At 44.7% G+C, this 21,779-nt stretch overlaps 1 protein-coding gene across 1 annotated transcript in view; it reads left to right on the top strand.

The window, feature by feature from the left end:
* LOC309541637 (cytosolic phospholipase A2 epsilon-like) overlaps nucleotides 1-15,856 on the top strand; it is a 53,760-nt gene extending 37,904 nt beyond the window's left edge. The window contains exons 14-21 of the mRNA XM_082239717.1: nucleotides 624-846; nucleotides 2,339-2,453; nucleotides 5,859-5,996; nucleotides 9,168-9,275; nucleotides 10,365-10,556; nucleotides 12,206-12,372; nucleotides 14,085-14,271; nucleotides 15,448-15,856. Of these exons, the coding sequence (XP_082095843.1) occupies nucleotides 624-846; nucleotides 2,339-2,453; nucleotides 5,859-5,996; nucleotides 9,168-9,275; nucleotides 10,365-10,556; nucleotides 12,206-12,372; nucleotides 14,085-14,271; nucleotides 15,448-15,653 (1,336 nt within the window). The 3' untranslated portion in view covers nucleotides 15,654-15,856. The remainder of the gene's footprint in view (nucleotides 1-623; nucleotides 847-2,338; nucleotides 2,454-5,858; nucleotides 5,997-9,167; nucleotides 9,276-10,364; nucleotides 10,557-12,205; nucleotides 12,373-14,084; nucleotides 14,272-15,447) is intronic.
* Nucleotides 15,857-21,779: the final 5,923 nt, after the last annotated feature.

Here is a 21,779-nt window from a genome sequence, read left to right as displayed (position 1 = left end):
CATGTGGAGTCTTTTAAATCAATTAGGACTGTTAATGAATGAAGAAATGACATACTGATCACACCTGCCAATACCATAGTGCCTTTATACAAATCTGTGGTATGAACCCAAGTGCAGCACGCATGGATCTCTTAGCCCTGGACTTAGAATTTTTGACTTGTGGAATACAGTGTTTCATATATGTGTGGTTGTGTGCTTACTTTTTCCTTTTTTTTTGCCCTTGAAAGTTTAGGCCACAGCACGCCACTTTTAATTTCATATCAATGCCTTATAACAAGGGTCAGCAAACTTTTCCAGCAGGGGGCTGGTCCACTGTCCCTCAGACCTTGTGGGGGGCCGGACTATATTTTGCCCCACAAATAACCCAGAGATGCATTTTAAATAAAAGTCCACATTCTACTCATGTAAAAACATGCTGATTCCCGGACCATCCACAGGCCGGATTTAGAAGACGATTGGGCTGGATCCGGCCTCTGGGCCTTAGTTTGCCTACCCATGCCTTATAATATCAAGAGATATTATTATTCATAATTATTATCAATAACAGTATGGATGAAAAGATATTATTATTAATAGCTTAGGTCATAAAAATGTTTACGTCTTTTTGTTTTGTTTTTCCCCAGGGCCATGACACACCTGTACAGAGATGCTTATTGGTCCCAGAAAGATCTTGATGAAAAAATAAATGAGGCTAAGAAACAAGTGACCAAGAGCAAGATGGAGATGTTTACCATGGAGCGCATGAAATATTATTATCAACAGCTGAGTCAACGGAAACAAGAAGGATACAATACAACATTTATAGATCTCTGGGGGCTTGTCATAGAGTATCTGATAAATGATGGGGTACAGTATCAAATCTTTCTTTTTGTTCTAAACATTTGCCAATGCTATGAGAATTCTGGAGGAAACTGCAAATAGTACAGGGGTACCAGGGTGGAATCCAATGTAGCATCAATTAAAGCCAGTGTGGTGTAGTGGTTAAGAGCGGTGGACTCGTAATCTGGTGAACCAGGTTCGATTCCCTTCTCCACATGCAGCTGCTGGGTGACCTTGGGCTAGTCGCACTTCTCTGAAGTTTCTCAGCCTCACTCACCTCACAGAGTGTTTGTTGTGGGGGAGGAAGGGAAAGGAGATTGTTAGCCGCTTTGAGACTCCTTAGGGTAGTGATAAAGCGGGATACCAAATCCAAACTCTTCTAAATGTTCCTTCATTGCAAGGAGTTCTTCCACATTCCAAAATCTGTTCTAGGAGTTCTCCCAACCCCCTGGAGTAGATCTGGGAAGGGCACACATGGGGATTATTATTATTATTGTGGGGGGAGATTCCTGTTATGCCAATGGATATCCTTATACTGACCGGACATGGTAGTTGAAAATCGCCCCAGGAGACTCTAACGTGATAAATATTAAGGTTAAATTATTAGGGTGGTAGGCACTTAAAATATCTATAGGATGATCATTCCAGGGTGGAATGTCAATAATGTAAATGCTAAAAGGGGGGGGGGTCAAATCTATGTCCAAAGAACCTTATTAATGTGACATGTTTGCATACACTCAGGATTGCTACTGGTGCCCCTGATCTCCATATATTTCCTGGAATATCTCAACAGAATTTACAATAAACGTGTTGAGGTCAGAGTGAGGGGTGCAGCACAGACATATATCCAGGTTTCATTTCTGAACAAATTTCACTAACCTAAGGCTTGTTGTACCATCACTTCTGTTGGGATAAAGTGTCTGATTTAGCCACTCGTGGCCAGGGGGGTAATCAGGTGATATTAAGATGTTGGTCTGCATTAACAGAAGCACGGTGTCCAGCCATTGAGAAGCAATCATCCCACTCTGTTCTGTACTGGTCAGAGCATCTGGAATACTGGGCAGCACATTTTAAGAAAGACTTTGAAAACTGCAGTGCATTTAGAGGGGGGCAACCAGTATGATGAGGAATCTGGAATCCAAATACTGTGAGGAACAGTTTGAAAAAGCTGGGTATACTTAGCCTGGAGAAGGTTATGTGGATATAGGATAATTAATCACAAATATCCTGTCCTGTACTGTCGAAGATGGGACAGGGTTTGTTCCTCTGTTGCTCCAGACAGCATGACTAGAACTAAATCTCAGTTGTCCATCTGCCAAGGATGCTGCTGTCACAAGATTCCTACCCAGAGCAGGAATTGGACTAGATGAGCTCAGGATTCCCATTCCACTTCTAATATTTTATGATTTAGGTTTATTTTAGGCATTGGTTTAAACACTAAGATGATTTGCCAGTTGTTACTGCATGTGTCTGTTCCATGGCTTTGTAAGTAACGTTTCCCTCCTCCCTTCACAATTAGAAAGATTGCCACAAGCTTTCAGACCAGAGGGAATCTTTGACAGATGGACAGAATCCATTGCCCATCTATGTGACCATCAATATTAAGGACAAATACAGCACTCAAGATTTCAAAGGTGAGGGGAAAGAGTAAGGAAATCAAATAACGTGTTCTGCATTTGAAGCTCTTTGGAATCCATGACATGTGAATGACAAAAATCACATATTTTGCATATCCTCATACGGATAAAATACTGGTTTTAGGCTGAAACTTGACCCATAATATTTACAAAGCCATAGCCTAGAAATTTAGCATTATATCTGGTACCCTAGCCTATGATACGGTCATGGTCGCCTCTTAGTCAATATTCCACTATCTTTTCAGAGCTAATCAAATATTTAAAATACTCAAACGTTGGCATCAAAATCGGAGGTCAGTTCTTCTAACTGCTTAGCATTTTATTTTTAACATTTAATCTGACTTCAAGTTTCCTATACATGTGCAAATATATACACTTGCATGTGGTATATCTGTGAGAAGAACATAGCTCCCTTTTATGCTTGTAAAAAGGCTCATTTGGTCTGAGATGGAAATAGGTGGGTCAAACCTTCTGCTTGTTTTGTGTGATACTGTGGGCAGCTGATTGCAGTGAGTGTTTTCGACTGCTTTATGAATTTATACGATTCTGTGCCATTTCATTACATTTATGCTGCAGCGAGTAAACATCTTGGGGAAATTAGCAGAAAATAATACCCAAGAACCAAACTATTACACAGTTAGGTCCACAAAGCCAATGGCCCTTGCAATACAGCTGTATACTCAGAAGTCCCATTGCGTGGCGATTCCCGCCCCCTCCCAAGGTGGAATAAATAAAGACACAGGACACCAGAATTTATGTTAATGGGCGAAAAATGGCCACAACTTGATTGATTACAGGTAAGAGCAGTATTGGCTTTAGGCATTGGCCCTATCAGACTAACCGGTATAACCGGGAAGGGTTAAGCACCAACAGGGGGAGCCCCCGAGATGCACATCCCTTTGCGCTCCCCGAGGGGTTGCCACTCGGGAGCGCGCTTTAGGCCCTAGCCTCCATAGGTTTCGGACGAGGCGACGCCCCCCGGAGTCCTTTAACGAACTACCCTTCAACATTTGGGGGAGGTGATGGCGTTCCTCCCCCCATCTCATTTGCATAATAATACCCCTGCCAATGCCTAACCCCCCAAACCAAAGGTGTTGTGATGTTTTGCTACGAGGTAGGCGAGAAAACCAAGTGGCTTCCAAAATATAGCCAATTAGCCAAATGGAAAAACTCCTACCAGGCCCCTTGCTGCGCCCAGCCGAAGCCCATAGCAAAGTCCAGATGAGAACCTAAAGGGCGGGAGGGTGGGAAACCGCAGCTGCTGAAAGAAAAGAAAGGGGCGAGCGTGGGTTGCCCCGACCTTAAATGCCCCTTACAAGTACCACCCCTGCCGCCAGCCGATTGGCTGGCGCGGTGAATGATGAATCTTAATGACCCCGGGATTCCCCAAGTCCCGCGGGGCTGCAGCCAGCCCTGCGAGGGTGTGAATGGAGCGTGAGCCTGCAACCCCCCCCTTCGTATGTCAGGAGTGGCTTTGCGTACAATGGGGCTTACATGCAAATAGGTATACAGTGGTGCCCCGCAAGACAAACGCCTCGCAAGACGGAAAACCCACTAGACGAAAGGGTTTTCCGTTTTGGAGGCGCTTCGCAAAACGAATTTCCCTATGGGCTTCCTTCGCAAGACGAAAGCCCATAGGGAAATCTCCGGGACAGCGGGGAAGCGCAGCGCGTCTTCCCCACTGTCCTCGGACCTCCTCCGAAGCCTGGCGGTGGGGCGGAGAGACCTCCTCCCGCCGCCAGGCTTCGGAAGGCTCCTCCGAAGGCTGGCGGTGGGGCGGAGAGACCTTCTCCCCGTGCCAGCCTTTGGATGGCTCTCCTGAATGCTGTTCTGAATGTTGGCGGTGGGGAGGAAAAACCCTCCTCCCACCGCAAGCCCCGGGAACAGAGGAGAAGCGCTGTGCCCCTTCCCCTCTGTTCCCGTACCTGTCCTGAAGGCTTGCGGTGAGGAGAAAAGCCCTTCTCCGCACCGCCAGCCTGGCAAGCGGTTTCCATAGGAACGCATTAATTGATTTTCAATGCATTCCTATGGGAAACGGTGCTTCGCAAGACGAAAAACTCGCAAGAAGAAAAAACTTGCGGAACGAATTAATTTCGTCTTGCAAGGCACCACTGTATATAGGAGAGCACCTTTATGATGTAATTCTGTGTAAGTTCCTTCAGGTTCAGTGCATTAAGTATGTATAGCAGATGTAGGGAGCTTTTGGCTCTCCATATTTTGCTCACCTCCAACTTCAAGTATGGCCAAAGGCCAGGGATGATGGGAGTTGTAGTTCAGTGACGACTGGAGCACACATCACGTTCCCCACACCTGATGTCTAGGGCTTCAGCCTTAGACTTAGAATTAGGGGAGTAAAAAAAAAAATCCATTCTTAAACTAGCCGGGGTACTAGCCAGTGTTTGCTTAACCACTTATTCTCACATAAGGTAAAAGGTAAAGGACACCTGAATGGTTAAGTCCACTCAAAGGCGACTATGGGGTTGTGACCCTCATCTCGCTTTCAGGTCAAGGGAATCGGCGTTTGTCCACAGACAGTTTTCCAGGTCATGTGGCCAGCATGACTAAACCGCTACTGGCGCACGGAGGACCGTGATGAGTGCCAGAGTGCACAGAAACACCATTTACCTTCCCACCGCAGTGGTACCTATTTATCTACTTGCACTGGCATGCTTTCGAACTGCTAGGTTGGAGGAGCTGGGATAGAGTAACGGGAGCTCACCCCAACGCGGGGATTCGAACCGCCGACCTTCTGGTCAGCAAGCCCAAGACGCTCAGTGGTTTAGACCACAGCGCCACCCGCATCCCACGTATTCTCACATAGACTAGCCTCTATGTGTGAAGCTATTTGACTGAAATTTTTGGTTTAAAAGATGTTCTCTGACAAATCATACCTGGTTAATAAGAATCAGAAAGAAACCAAGGGGGTAGGTTGTTGTTTTTTACCTAGTGTGGGTGCAGTACCTGTGTGTTGCCCTCTGGGCTCAACAGAGATCTGTTTCTCTCCTCCTGCTGCACATACAGGCAGATCATGCACTTGGGACAACACAGAGAATGGGAAGCTGGTCTTACATGACCTGCAGAGGCCCATTTAGAGCTTATCCACACTTTCCTTTTGCACCACGCTTTCCAGGCACAAGTCCATACTAGAAAGCTCCATGTCCGAGCTCAGTCGGAGGAAGCATCAATTCTAGTTGTCTGCAGATGGCCGTTTGCTCCACTTGAGCTTTAAAGAGCAGGTTTTTACAAGGCAAAAAAAGGGGGGTTGCTTGAACACAGCATTCTAAGGTACAGACCATGCTTTGGAAAAGCGGTGGAAAGTTAAGTGTGTGTAAGCCCTTAGTTTCATTATGTTTGAAAGTCACCTTCTCTGCTCTTACAGTATTTTATTTCCTCTGATTGTAGAATGGATGGAGTTCACTCCCTATGAGGTGGGGTTCCTGAAATACGGAGCATTTGTGCCTTCAGAAAACTTTGGAAGTGAATTCTTCATGGGCCGCATGATCAAGAAACTTCCAGAAAGCCGAATATGCTATCTCCATGGTAATGTATTTAACTGCCTTATGGGAACGTCAAAGTATTGTGATAACCTCATTAGCAGGAGTAGTTACTGTTGTGGCATCTCTGTTCCCCTTCTGTAGCCAAGGAAAAAGGTTTGAATAATAATAATAATAAATTTTATTTATATCCCACCCTCCCCAGCCGAAGCCGGGCTCAGGGCGGCTAACAACAATAAAACAGTAGAAAAATACAACACAACACAACACTCTAAAATCATTCATTATAAAATTAATTCAAATCAAGCCACTGGCAACCATTGGGCCAGAGCTCCGTGAAGATTGCCGAGGGAGGGAGTCAGGCTGTGCCCTGGCCAAAGGCCTGGTGGAACAGCTCTGTCTTGCAGGCCCTGCGGAAAGATGTCAAGTCCCGCAGGGCCCTAGTCTCTGGTGACAGAGTGTTCCACCAGATCGGAGCCACAGCCGAAAAAGCCCTGGCTCTAGTTGAGGCCAGCCTAACCTCTCTGTGGCCTGGGACCTTCAATATGTTTTTATTTGAAGACCGTAAGTTTCTCTGTGGGACATACCAGGAGAGGTGGTCCCGTAGGTATGAGGGCCCTAGGCTGTATAGGGCTTTAAAGGTTAAAACCAGCACCTTAAACCTGATCCTGTACTCCACCGGGAGCCAGTGCAGCTGATATAGCACCGGGTGAATGTGATCCCGCGGTGAGGACCCCGTAAGGAGTCTCACTGTGGAATTCTGTACCTGCTGGAGTTTCTAGGTCAGTCTCAAGGGCAGCCCCACATAGAGTGAGTTACAATAATCAAGCCTGCAGGTGACCGTTGCGTGGATCGCTGTGGCTAGGTCAGGGCAGGAGAGGCAAGGAGCCAACTGCTTAGCTTGGCGGAGATGGAAAAATGCCGCCTTTGTTATAGCTGCAATCTGCGCCTCCATGGAAAGGGAGGTGTTGAAGATTACACCCAAACTCTTAACGGACGGTGCTGGCACTAATTGCGCCCCCGCAAGAGATGGGAGTTGCCCACCCAATCCCATATCGTCCCAGGATCTCTGTCTTCGAAGGATTTAGCTTCAACCTGCTCCCACGTAACCATCCACCCACAGCTTCCAAACATCTGGTCAGTGTGTCTGGGGCCGAGTCAGGATGGCCATCCATCAACAGATAGAGTTGGGTGTCATCAGCATACTGATGGGAGCCCAGCCCAAAACTCCGGACAAGCTGGGCGAGGGGGCGCATAAAGATGTTGAAAAGCATCGGGGAGAGAATCGCACCCTGAGGTACTCCACACACCAAGGAGTGGCGCGATGACAATTCCCCCCCAAGGGCCACCCTCTGTCCCCGACCAGAGAGAAACGAGTGCGGCCATTGAAGGACTGTGCCCTGAATCCCCACGTCAGCTACGCGATGGTCCAGGAGTTCGTGATCGCCATGTCGAAAGCTGCTGACAGATCTAGAAGAACCAGCAGCCCCGACCTGCCTTAATCCAGCTGTCTACGAAGATCATCTGTTAGGGCAACCAGAGCCGTCTCGGTCCCATGACCAGCGCGGAAGCCGGACTGGAATGGATCCAGAGCCAATGTTTCATCCAGAAACCCACCAAGCTGTTCAGCAACCGCTCTCTCAATCACCTTACCCAGGAACGGAAGATTCGAAACCGGGCGGTAATTGGATAGATCTAAAGGATCTAATGATGTTTTCTTTAAGTGCTGGCACACCACTGCCTCCTTCAGTTCCCCATGGAATGTCCCCGTGCCAAGGGACAAATTGATGATATCCCCCAGGAGGGCCCACACCTTGTCTGGACACGCTCTAATCAGCCAAGAATCTGGTCCATCTTAAAAGAGCATATCAAGCTTTAGGGCTACATCTTCCTGGGGCATGTTTAAATGACTGCTTTTGTCATGCTGCATCCTGAGATAATAATATCATCATGCAACTTGGATCTGCTTGCCCAGCAAAACATCTAGCAATCGGGCTCACCCCCATTTCCTTTTATGCCACACTGTATAGGCACAGGTCCATGTCTGAGCATTTTCCTTTTTCCTTTTGTCCTGCCACTTTCCCCACGAAAACCTGCTCTTTACTGCCAAATTGGAACAAATGACAATCCAAGGAAAACACAACTGCTCTTTCTGCTTTACTTTCTGCTTTCTTCTTTACTTTCTGCTTTCTTTACTTTCTGGCAGAAAGAGAAGGACCAACCACAATGCACCCTCCTTTCTACCTTGACAGAGATAACTCATGGTCATTCTTTATAAACTCTGGAGCTTCTTTCCTGCCTTGAAGAGCATTCAGAGTCAACCCGCTGTCTACTGTTTCCTAGCACCCCCATGCCTAACAGTGAGCTCATCTTAATTTCTGCACAGCTTCATATAAAGAGCAGTCTCAAATTATGCTGCTCTTTGTATATCTTATCAGACTCCGCATTCGAGATTGCAAACCAAAAGCAAGTGTAGACTGATATTTCTGTTAGAATTCCTGCTCCATGACTGCAGTAATGGGATTGTTGTCTATCACATGACAGTATATGTTTTGACTCCACAGAGTGGGAAGTGACGGAGACAAGATGTTTGTGTTACTGTGTTCCGTGAAGTGGGACTATTGTCCCGTGTTCCTTTTATCTTTGCTGTCTGATGCTAGAGAGAGAGGGAGCCATGTTGCAGTGCTCCATGTGTGTTTATGTGTAAATAAAGTAGATTAGCCAAAATGCTGAGTTGCTGAGGTCTGTCATGCAAGGTGCGCAAACTCTGCGGATCCCTCCGCAGTCGTTGGCATTGGTCGCTGTGATGTTCGGGCTGAAGAAAGCTTTTGAAGCACCCGGACGATCGACCAGGAGGGAGCGAACATGCCAGTTGGGCATGTGTCTCTCCCAGGATCCTACTTGAGTGTAGGACAAGCTCCTGACAATTTCATCCATTCAGAGTGTAGCAGTAAAAGTTGTGACTGTGTTGTATCCCCCAGCTTGATTCATTTGCTCAGTTTATAGATGTTAATCTGCCTGCCGGGCATTAAAAACAGAAGTTTAGACTATGTTTTGAGTTAAATATGCTCATATTCATGCATTCATGGTTGACTGAGAAGAACCAAGCAAGCTGAAAATAAGAGTCATTCTCAACTGGTTTGCCTTGAGGTCTTATTTAAATTTATTTGTGTGAACTCACTTTTCTTGTTCCCCATCTCTCTCTATCCCCTCATAGGTATGTGGAGTAGCATATTTTCTTTAAACTTGTTGTATATCTGGAACAGAGTTAATGATTCAGAGGAATTCTGGCACAGATGGACTCAAGACAAGTTAATAGATATTGGTAAGCTTTTCCTCTTCATGCATCTGCTTCCTCCATTTCTCTGCTGTTAAATTGGTTGACCCAATATGCTACTTTAAGAGATGGAGGTTGGGAGTTATTTTTCCTTTAAAAACAACAACCATTGGGTGTCAATTTGGACGCACAATTTTCATTCTCTGTGGGTCTTCCGAATAATTTACTGTAAGCACAGTCGGGGTGTGTGTGTGTGTGTGTGCGCGCGCATCACAGCAAGCCTTCTTTAAATGGGTTGAATAGTGACATGCCAAAACGTAAGGCATACTGACTGTGCCTGTCTCTGATGAGCCACGATGTATTTGATATAGCAAGACTGGAAAACAAGGAAGCCACTAGCCTCATAGCTGTATGCAGTAGCAGCTGGCTACAGTGGGGTGCTGCTACCTCAACTGATCTCTGGCCAGTCATGTTGTTGCTGCTTACTGGGAGGTAGAGGGGTGCAGAGAGTTTGGCATGGTGCTGTGCTGCTGCTAGCGTGTTTGCACTGTGCCAACATTGCAACTGCCTCCCCTTCTACCTCCAAGTAAGTAGGAGATCAGGCGAGTAACATCCTACCATGCCACCTGTTAAAGGTTGTGTGCCCATACCTTTGGATAAAATGTCTTTTGCTTTTGATTTGTCTCAGAGGTGCATAGCGCGGTCCACCTCGGAAGACAACTTGACAATGTATAGTCTTAAAGGGAGGTTACACACCAGGTGAATTGCTGGCATGGTATCTGAGCTGCCTAACCATTTTGACACTTCAGCCGAAAATGTGAAGCCAAAACAATATCAAAGCAATCTGGTTCAATGCTGTCAGTAGTGATGAAGGTCGGAGACTGTTATGCACCTATGTGGACACATGTATGAAGTTACAGTGCTCTGTTAGGAAGCAGATCTCATTAAACTCAATGGGATTTACTTCCAAGTTAATACGCTTAGGATTGGGCCATACGTTGTCTTTTACAGTGTTCTTGCAGCAGGTTTGCTACTATATAGCTGTCTGGTAACTGAGTTGTCTAAGATTCGGCTTAGCAGCAAATCAGAGCATAGTTAGTGACTGCTTATTTTGTCACCTTTTGTATCTTGTTGCAGAGGAAGAGCCTTATTTACCTACAAGGCCATATGAAATAAGGAGCCGTATGTACGTCCCAGCCGGAGAACTTGCCAATAAGCTCCGAGGGGTCTTGACTGATCGCTTTTCTGTTGCCCAATATCACAATTTTCTGAAGGGTTTTCAGATGCATAACTACTACTTGGAGAATGAAAATTTCAATAGATGGAAAGGTAAACAGGTTTATATAGTTGTCTATTGAAGCCACTGTTCAGTATTAGAACACTTGCTTTCCATAATCAAGGACCTCTGCCTGAGCATGGAGAGACACTTCCAGACACAGCTGACGCTGACAGTATGAAACTAGATAGCTCTACTGGGTGCCTTCCATCTGTTTTGGACTACAGTTTCCATTTTTCCTGACCATCATCCATGCTGGTTGGGGTTGATGGGAGTTGTAGTCCAGACTTCTCTAGACTGTTTTAGATTATACTGACCAATGACTTAGTGTTTTGTTTTATTGGTTATATTCACAGTGTTCTATTTTACAGTTTTATTATGATGCCTATAAATGGAATTATTATTAATAATAATACTCAGAAGGTGGCAATGTACAAAATCCAACCTTTCTGGAATTTGATATTCCAAGAAATTAATAAAATAACAATAAAAAAATTGGAAGTCAAACCAGAATTAGCTTTATTAAATATATCTCAAGACACCCATCTGGATTTACATAATAAAGAATTAATAAGCCAGTTATTACAAGCAGAGAGGTGCAACATTACCAGACACTGGAAAGACTTTTCTGGCACAACAATAGACAATTGGTATGATACAGTTTGAGAAACAGCTCTTCTTGAGAGATTAAAAAACAAACTACAGTTGATACCTGGACAGATCAAGAAAGATGGTTGGACCCCAGTGTGGTTTAATTTCATAGTAAAGGTAAAGGTACCCCTGGCCATACGGGCCAGTCGTGTCCGACTCTAGGGTTGTGCGCCCATCTCACTTAAGAGGCCGGGGGCCAGCGCTGTCCACAGACACTTCCGGGTCACGTGGCTAGTGTGACGAAGCTGCTCTGGTAAGCCTGCACCAGCGCAGCACACGGAATCCCCGTTTACCTTCCCGCTAGAAAGCGGTACCTATTTATCTACTTGCACTTAGGGGTGCTTTCGAACTGCTATGTGGGCAGGAGCTGGGACCGAAGATGGGAGCTCACCCCGCCGCGGGGATTCGAACCGCTGCCCATGCGATCGGCAAGCCCTAGGCACTGAGGTTTTACCCACAGCGCCACCCACGTCCCTTTATTAATTTCATAACATACCCCAGTATTCCAGAAAAGGAGCAATCCCACCCCCATCCCCATCAGCATTTGGTTCGATCTTGTTGATCTAAATTAATAATAATAATAATAATAATAATAATAATAATAATAATAATAATACTCAGAACTAAATCCCACTGAGTTCATTTTATTCCCAGGTACCTTGCTGTAGGCTTGCATCCTAAATGCATATACCTAGTAAGAAAGGACAAAGGTAGCAGGCTGTCTTCTGTGTTAGGAAGCTTTACCCACAAATATTTTGAGAGGTCAAAAGAGGGTTGGTGGAGTTCTATGGTTCTGATAGGTTCCAAAGCCCATAGGACAGGAAACCTGGTTGGACTACAATTCTCCACCATTATGGAAAGCAGACCACACACTCTGCTCTAAGTGATATTTGAATTCTCCTTAATCCAGTGCAATTTACTCCTAAGTAAGTGGCATATGACTGCAGCCACATTGTCATAGGTAAAAATGCCCTATGTATTTTAATTTAATTGGGTTCCAAATTAGGCAGCAATATTCTTTTATGATGCCAAAAATATATTTCCTTTCCAGCTACGGTGTTAGACGGATGCCCAAATCAACTAACGGAACATGCAGACTCTATAGGACTGGTGGACGCTGGATTTTTCATCAATACAAGTTGCCCACCACTTTTAAGGCCAGAGAGGAAAGTTGATGTCATTGTGCATCTGAGTTACAGTGCAGGCTCACAAACACTGGTAATAGGTTTTGTGTTGTTTGTTTGTTTAAGCGATATATTTCAGGTTTATGTGGAAACATTGCGACATATTGCCCAAGGTCACCTCTCTAATTAACTGTCTGTAGCCAGAAGGCCACAGATTCCTCACCTAACTATAAATCAGGGGTATCCTCCCAATGTTGTTGCAATACAGTGCCCATCGCCCCTAACCACTGGCCATGTTGGTTGGAGCAGATGGAAGTTGGAGTCCAACATCTGGTGGGTACCAGCCTGGCAACTCCTGCTCTAAAATATCTGAATCTCACCTTGAGCACATTCTGGTGAGAATTTATAAAAGACAATAATATATTTATTTACCTATTTAACAAACAAAAATTACATACCACTTGAATGTAATAAAACTGCTACGAGGTTTATAATAGCATAAAAGATATGGCTGATCACACATCTACCAACCTGCAGCAGGTTTTTTTCCTTTGGGTTGCAGCAAGTTTAAAACATTACCACAGGGTGTGTGTGTGTTTTTAAAAAAACCCTAAATGCAAATTTTATTCTCCAGTAGGTAGTTAGATAGAAAACAATGACTAATGCAATGAAAGAAAATACATTCTGTTGATGGAAGTAAAATCTTATCAAGGCAATTCCTGGGAATTCATCTCACATAAATTTTAGTCTGCTCCTCCTCTTTAAGTCATTAATTCCCAAGCTTAGATAATATTAATTTATAGGATCCATGTGCCAAGGCCCTGTGACCAAGCTGGGGGAAACGAATAACCACACTGGACAAAAGCACATTGGGTTTTGGGTTTGAATAACGCCAAAGCTTCATTGGTTTCAGCAGTGAATGGTTTGGCATAGGCCTTGAGTAAAGCCATTGCTATTCCACTCCAGCACATCTGCTGGAAGTGCATTTAAGCGTAAACCACATCTTGGAAGGGGTGCCTATGACCTACATCAAATAGGGGTACCCCCTACCTGGGGTCTCTGTTGGAGGAGTGGTATGGCCCTAGTTCCCACCTAGGCATTGGACAGAAACCATTCCTCCTGGATCCTTTTGGATACTCTTTACCAAGGAGGGGCAGGCAGGGGCTACAACCTCACTTCCATGCAACTTACTCAATGCCTAACCATCACCCAAGCTGAAATCAGCTCACTGTCAAACCACTCACGCCTGCAACCAATCCCTGATAGCTTCTACGATGTCATTTAGCCAGATTTTGTTGCCTGCTTTTTTCTTTTAATGAACCTGAACACCTTAGTATCATCAGCAAACATGGTCACCTCACTGCTCACTCCTAACTCTAAATGGTTTATGAACAAGTTAAAAAGCAGGGACTCTGCTTTCTACTTCCCCCATTCAAGGAACTATTCATACTGTATTTTTCGCTCTATAAGATGCACCAGACCACTAGACGCACCTAGTTTTTGGAGGAGGAAAACAAGAAAAAAGAAATTCTGAATCTCAGAAGCCAGAACAGCAGTGAAAGCAGCAATCCCTCTTGCTGTTCTGGCTTCTGGGATAGCTGCGCAGCCTGCAATCGCTCCATAAGACGCACACAAATTTCCCCTTACTTTTTAGGAGGGAAAAAGTAAGTCTTATAGAGCAAAAAATATGGTACCTTGTGCTTCCTGGGTATCTCAGTTTTCCACATAGATTTTTTTAGTGGCATGTGATTGCTTTTTAACATACATTTCTTGTCTTCTCTTGTTTTAACTTTCATGTGAATGAAGCCCCTAGAGCAAGCTTGCAAGTACTATATCCAGCAAGGTATCCCATTTCCACATGTTGTCCTTACGGAAGAAGACAAGAAACATCTAAAGGAATGCTACTACTTTGATCAATCAGATGTCCTTGGTTGTCCAATCCTGGTTTTCTTCCCATTAGTGAATGATACCTTCCGTTATTACAAAGCACCTGGTAAGTTATTGACAATAGCTAATAAACTCCACCCTAAGTGACAGTTATATCCAGTGCTGTCAGGCAAAACAATTCCTGGAGGTGGGGAGATTTTTGCTGGACTTTCCCACTACTGAGAAATCAATTAATTCCTCTGAACTGAATTGTTGCAATCTGTTGTAAGCCATTGTGCAAATCATTTGATTGAAAGGCAGCATATGAATCTTAAAAATAAAATATTTAAAATAAAATACCAAATCTCTGTGGTAACAACCCTGAAGTTTCAACCTCTGAATCTTGACTGACTACAACAAGCTCTAAGGCACTGGAATGGATCCAGGGTGCAGACTTAGTCATGCTTAAGAGTAAAGTAAAGGTAAAGGGACCCCTGACCATTAGGTCCAGTCGTGGCCGATTCTGGGGTTGTGGCGCTCATCTCACTTTATTGGCCGAGGGAGCCAGTGTACAGCTTCCGGGTCATGTGGCCAGCATGACTAAGCCACTTCTGGCGAACCAGAGCAGCGCAGAGAAATGCCGTTTACCTTCCCGCCAGAGCGGTACCTATTTATCTACTTGCACTTTGACGTGCTTTCGAACTGCTAGGTGGGCAGGAGCAGGGACCAAGAAACGGGAGCACACCCCGTCATGGGGATTCGAACCGCCGACCTTCTGATCGGCAAGTCCTAGGCTCTGTGGTTTAACCCACAGCGCCACCCGCATCCATGCTTAAGAGTAGACCCACTGAAATCAATTATACTTAAGTTAGTCAGTAATGTAAGTCCCATTGATTAAAATAAAAGCCCTCTAAGCATGACTAAGTCTTTTGCTTCTTCTGTTCATACTTTAGTATGGTCAGAATAAGATGGTGCCAACAAATACTAATCCAGCCTTGAGTGTATGTTCTTATAATTACAATGATATTGTGCATTATTTAATATGCTTTATTAACTTCATTATATTATCTACACTCAACTACTTTGAGACCCTCTTAAGTATAAAGAGATATCCAAGCCTGATAAATCAAATCAAAATAGGGCATTAAAATTGTGGTAGATTTATTTTTTTATATAAAAAAACACAAAGCCAAAATTGTAAATGAACCATTCTAAGAACATTCTCATTGGATTAATACACATGTATGCTTCGGAAATAAGCCAAATATCTAACCATTAATAACTCGCTGTTTCTTTATCCTAGGCGAGAAACGCGATGGTGAAGCAGAGATGGCTGCAGGAGATGTTGATGTTTCCACCTGGAAGACACCATACAATACTTACTGGCTCACATACAGCGATGAAGATTTTGACAAGCTAGTAAACCTGAGTGAATACAACATCTTGAATAACGAGCACCTGATTCTGCAGGCTTTGCGTTCTGCTGTAGAACGGAAAAGGCGGCATTGATGGAGACAGTATAGATTGACTGGGGAGCTTGTGGGGAAGGCAGAAGATCAAGTAATGGTTGGCTAAAGTTACTGATTAATCTGAAGGCTTCAGTGGAATTTATTTCATCTCTCTTATAATGACTGTTTCATATTTCAGCAGGGGCACGGTAAGCTACAAAGGCCCACTTCTGGATATATTTAATAAAAAATTGGGAAAAAGCAGTGTATTTTAAGAATGCATGTTCTGTCTACTAAACACACGCACAATTCTATGGCAGAATGATCAGCACAGGTCAATTTGTTGCACACATACAAACCTACATCTGTAAAGCAAAGAGAAAGGGTTGTTTTAATACCAACATATTTTTTCTAAAACCCGTAGTTTGGCCAGAGATATAAATGCTCCTAAGAGATAGATACTGAAATATAGAATGGGGGAGAAGGTAATATTATGGATATAGTGACACATTAAAAATGAGGGCAAAAGAATGCACAAATTTGCATAAAATTAATATGTGCCAATGTGCATATCTAGGTGTAAATTTAGAAATAATTACTATAATGTATACAGAAATGTATACAGATTTCCTCATACTGGGGAAAACTGTGACCAGTGTGCTTCTTATTCTGCTGTTCAGATGTTAACTACTGATGGGCAGCTCCAAGATCCTTGCTCTTGCTTCTTATGGTTTTTTTTTTTATCTTTGAACTGGGACTTCAAACAGAGGACTGCCCTCTGTAAAGCAGAACACAAAGCCACTGGGCACCCTAGAGGTTGACTTTCCACTCTTCTTAAATGTGCAGCAATTTGTGACAAAAAGAATCATTGGAGGTTCATGCGGTCCTACAATTGCATACCCTCCAACATGTCCCAGAGGAGAACTGGGATATGTGTCTTTTGGGGCCATGCTCCTGCACAAGTCACGTGACTTGTGCAAGAACATGGCCCACCCAAAATGGGACATCCCAGGATCTAATCCAGGCATTGGCAAACTCCGGCCCTCCAGATGTTTGGGACTACAATTCCCATCATCCCTAGCTAACAGGACCAGTGGCCAGGGATGATGGGAATTGTAGTCCCAAAAATCTGGAGGGCTGGAGTTTGTCTACGCCTGATCTAATCAGTAGCCAGGATGGTTTTTGTAATTCTGGGATGTCCTGCTTAAATCAGGACAGTTGAGCAGGATATATGACAGTGTAAACCTGGACCAGGAGAAGATAAGATGTCAAGTAGTGTTAAGATAAAAATGAGTAAAATATTTAAGTGAAATTACAATGTGGACATGAGGGCTCCTCCTACTCATGCAAAAAGCTGACAAAACAGAAGAAAGCCGAGTTTCAATAAACTTAGAGAATTTTTCCTGGGGTGTTCTGCATATTTCTGAGTACAGAAATTTGGACTACTTGCATGCAGTTGCAAGCCAGGCTCTGGTGGAGTATCTTTTCCCACTGTACACTGGAGATTCTCCTTCAAAATAACATGCAAATCCTATTGGGATTTCTGGGACTTGTAGGCAGCAGGAAAAGTTGTTCTACCAAGGCCTAGGAACATCCGCCACCTTTTCCCGTCTAAATGCACACTTTCAGGTGAAACAGCAGGAGCCCATAGGATCGAAGGGAGCACAGTCCTACTTATTTTGCTTGCAATGAGCCTCAAACATAACTGAGTTCACTTCAGTCCTACCTGCAAGCATCTTAGTAGGAGGGCTCAGCTATGCCACTGCCCTGATTGAATCATTGGACCTGATTGAATCATTGGCCCTACAAATCTTGATGTTATTTATTAATGCATGCACTGCTTTATGCCAAAATAAGCAATTTACAGTTATAAAAAACAAATTGCAGAAGCACTGAAATATAAACAACCATAATTAAAGTACACAAACATGCAATAAAACAGTCCCATTAAAAGAACACAGTAATTAAAAGAGGCGACTCTGGTCAAGAGATGAAGGGAATGCCTATGTAAACAGGTGTGTCTTCAAAAGCTGGCAGAATGCCAAGCAGGAAGTGCATCCCATAATGCCAGCACTGCCAGCAAAGAGACCCATCCCTGTGCCAATAGGCTCACTTGGCTCTTGAGACCACCAAGTCCTTCAAGGACAAAGAAGGTTTCAAGACCAATGCAAAATTACATACCTGTTTTCTTCAGAGGGAGTGCAACCCTATCTAGAACAAGCAAAAGCCCCAATTCTTGAACCTGGGACTCACTTACCCCCCCCCAGCATCTCTGTCTTAGCAGAGTTCAGCCTCAGTTTATTGACTCTGCTGCATCCAGAAAAGGATTCACCTTGTGCATAGCATTGGGGACAAATCTGCTCCCTAGCAGCAGTGATTTCACAACGTATCTGCAACACAAATATCATCATGCCACTACTGCAGCACAGTCACAAAATGATTGCACAATAATGACCGCTCCCCGCATAAAACGGGGGGCGACCTTTGCATGGACGTGCACAGCCCCTGGATCTTGAGCGGCTCCATCAACACAGGCTCAGCTTCGCCTTCCCCCAGGTGGGATACCTGGAGGTCTCCGCCTAAATCAGTCAGTTGCCCAATCCCGCCTGGGGGAAGCGTTGCCAAGGAGACCAGGCCAGGTAGGGGAGGGACTACCTGCCCACACAATAGAGGGATGATCTAACTGGGAATCATAATCATGCCACTACTGCAGCACAGTCACAAAATGATTGCACAATAAAGTGATACACTGTGTTCCACAGCTTTTCAGAATCATGCTGCAATAATTAGTGTTTCGGGAAGTAAATTTGGGAAGGCTTTGGGAATATATTTATCAGCAAATGTATCATATAAGACATTTGCTGTGGCAAAACAGGCAACAGGGGACATACTTCTCAGTATGAACCTGACACAACTTCCCAGGTTGTGTTCTCTCCACCTCTCCGATCTAAATACAGTGGTACCTCAGGTTACAAACACCTCAGGTTATAAACACTTCAGGTTACAGACTCTGCTAACCCAGAAATAGTACCTCAGGTTAAGAACTTTACCTCAGGATGAGAACAGAAATTGCACGCCGGCGGCAGGAGGCCCCATTAGCTAAAGTGGTACCTCAGGTTAAGAACAGTTTCAGGTTAAGAACGGGCTTCCGGAACGAATTAAGTTCGTAACCACAGGTACCACTGTAAAAGCAAAAGCATAAAAGTTATTCTCTCATTCTCAACAACTCCAATTATATCCAAGTCCCCATTTTAAATAGTGATTCCACTGTGTTTGCCTAGGGATGACTATCAATTGTTGCTCAGAGGTTAATTTCGCTATCCTTGTCTGATTTTGGATTTTTCACCTAGAGGCTTCACTATACGTTGGACCCAAGAGACCATTTCTCACCCGACAGCCAGTACAAGAAAAATGTCTCTCCCTGGCAGAGAAGGTCCTATGGCTTCTTAGCGATACTAACATTTCGTTGACTCACAAAGTCACCCTTTTTGCTCTGGTGGCCAGAAAGATCAGAAAGAAGACCCTGGACAATATAGCATTGAACTGTAAGGGAGAGATCTAAATAGAGACTATTATTCGTGGCATGGCATCCCTTTATGTGTATTTATTTTTTATTCAGATTTGTCATGGTCAGTGGCTAGTACATTTTAAAAACTACCTAGAGACTTCCCCTGCTGGCAAAGTGTTAGAAAATGTTAGGGAAGAAGATGGTGCAAAATGATGTTCTCTCATTCCTCGCCATACAACACAGTAGAATAAGAAGCCCTGCTCTTAGCTGTGCCCTTGACTGCAATGATATAGACTTGGAAATGGAATTTTCAGAATGACTTTTCAATATTTTTAGACCATGTCTCATGTAGTTTGATTGCAGTATTACTTCAGAACAGTCACTAGTAAGGCAATGCTGGGATACGTTTCAGCAAAGGCTGCTAAACCAGCCTAGGGATGAGTTAGTGCTGCATCATTAGTGATTTCTGGAACTGGAACTTCTTCAGGATGAATGAAATAATACCTGTTCCCTATTGCAAAGGACATAGGCACATGACTCTGGAATTAACCCAGGTTGAGAAGTAGGCAACTGTAAGCATAAAGCTCAGTTTAAGGTCCTGAATCATCATGCAGTATCAACCATCATTCCCCAGAGTAGTAGGCAATTGGATTTATATTTCGGTGCAAAGTGATGTCATAGGTGATCATGGCTTGTGATAATTTAATAGAAAGTCCCAAATGGGATCTTCAGAGGGATACAGGAGTTAGTGTAACCTTTCATAGAATCTTTCATAGAATCATAGAATTGGAGAGTTGGGATCACGAGTGTCATATAGTCCAAACCCCTGCGATGAAGGAATCTTTTGCTCAGCGTGTGGCTCGAACTCACAAGCCTGAGATTAAGAGTCTCATGCTCTAACAGCTGAGCTATCCCAGCTGAGCACTATCCCTGCTAGCTCAAATGAAGATACAGGTGAGCTGGACACGATGTGAAAGGATGGCAGTGGCTGTCAAGCATTATACAGATACCCACAGCGGTGACACGAAAGGCAGGATGCTGAAATGTAGGGCAGGGCTCTGAGACAGAGGGAGGGAGAACAGACAGACATTTGAAGGATTTATAGACCACAGAAAGGCTACAGAGCAAGGCAAGTGAAATAAAGAAACTTGGGGAGAAAACGTCAGATTGAAAGGTGATATAATGTTAAAGGTGAAAGGGAAGGAAACAAGTTAGGAGAGAGTGAAGGAGAAGAATGTGGGGGTTGGGTGGGAGGAAACCACTATGCACCGTAGGGGCTGTGGATGGAAAGAGCTACAAGATGGAAAACAGAGTAGCTTGCACTCCCTGTGATGAGAAGGGTACCTAATCCCAACTGGTGAAGGTCTTACTGGGTGATCTCTGATAAGAAGAGACAACCTGAACTTCCACTTGAGGTGCCATGGAAGATGGCTGAAAATTCCATCGCTCCGGCTCCCACGGGGTAATTAGAGGCTGAGATGGAAGTAATCAGCCTCCCAAAATCTTTCCGGGGTACGGGAGGACACAGTCTCATCCGCGGATGCCCAATAAACCAGTCCCAATTTCGTAAGGAAGGGGGGGCTGGGGGCACTGGATGGAAGCTCCCAAGAGAGTCTGGCTCTCCTATGAGCGCATCAAGTTTCATTTCTTAAGATGAAAAATTGGATTTAAGTTTTGGACATGCTTTGAGCGAGGAGGAAGAAATTCTGCTGCTGCATCGTGAGTGTTGGAGAAGGCCTCTCCCTCCTCAGGCTAATTCCATCCGGCCTAGGGGGCGGGGCCCAGGCTCACCTTCGCCACAGCTTTAAGAGGCCTCATTGAGGCCTGGGACATCGCTGCTGCTGCATCGTGAGTGTTGGAGAAGGCCTCTCCTTCCTCAGGCCAATTCCATCCGGCCTAGGGGGCGGGGCCCAGGCTCACCCCCGTAATAGCTTTAAGGACACTGGTGCTGCTGCAGCACATGTTAAACATGTTTATATATATTTTAAGATGTTTTAAAGGTGTTTTTATTGTTAACTTTGTTGTACCACCGTGAATGGTGGTTTTTATCTATGTATTTTTGTTTTGTTCCGTTTTGTTTTGTTTTGGGGTCGGACATTGAGTGGGGTGGGGATTGGTTTTGTTTGGGCATAATTGTTTTTGGTTGTTTGTTTTCTATTTTTTAAATGGAGGTTAGTATGAGGCTTGGGATTGCTACCGTGGAGGGGCGAGGGAGGTATGGCGGTGGGGGCAGATGTTATAGGCGAAGGGGATCGAGATACGGATATGCTCGTACCCCTTCCAATCTGCGCCCCATCCCGAGGGACGAGGGTAGGGTGAGAAAGGATTACTCACCTCCGTCACTGGTGTTGTGCAATGCCAGGTCTATAGGCAACAAAACCGCTACCCTGCGAGATTTCTTTACCTCGCAGGGGGTTGACCTGGCTTGTGTGACGGAGACCTGGGTGCGCAAAGGGGTAACTGTTACCTTACGAGAGATGGCGCCCCCAGGTTTCTCCGTCCTCCACCAGTCACGGACTGTGGGCCGGGGGGGAGGGGTGGCAGTATTAATCTGGGAAGATTGTTCTTTCAGGGCTCTACCATCGCCATCGATCCCCGGCATTGAATGTGTTGGCCTAGTGTGGGGCTCCGAGGAGAGCTTGGCTGTCTGGCTGGTGTACCGGCCACCTAGCGCACCAG

This window comes from Podarcis vaucheri (assembly GCF_965113315.1).
Source record: "Podarcis vaucheri genome assembly, chromosome: 1".
Taxonomy (NCBI): Eukaryota; Metazoa; Chordata; class Lepidosauria; order Squamata; family Lacertidae; genus Podarcis; species Podarcis vaucheri.
Note: the sequence above shows the minus strand (reverse complement) of the source record. Positions and strands in the feature narration are given on the sequence as shown.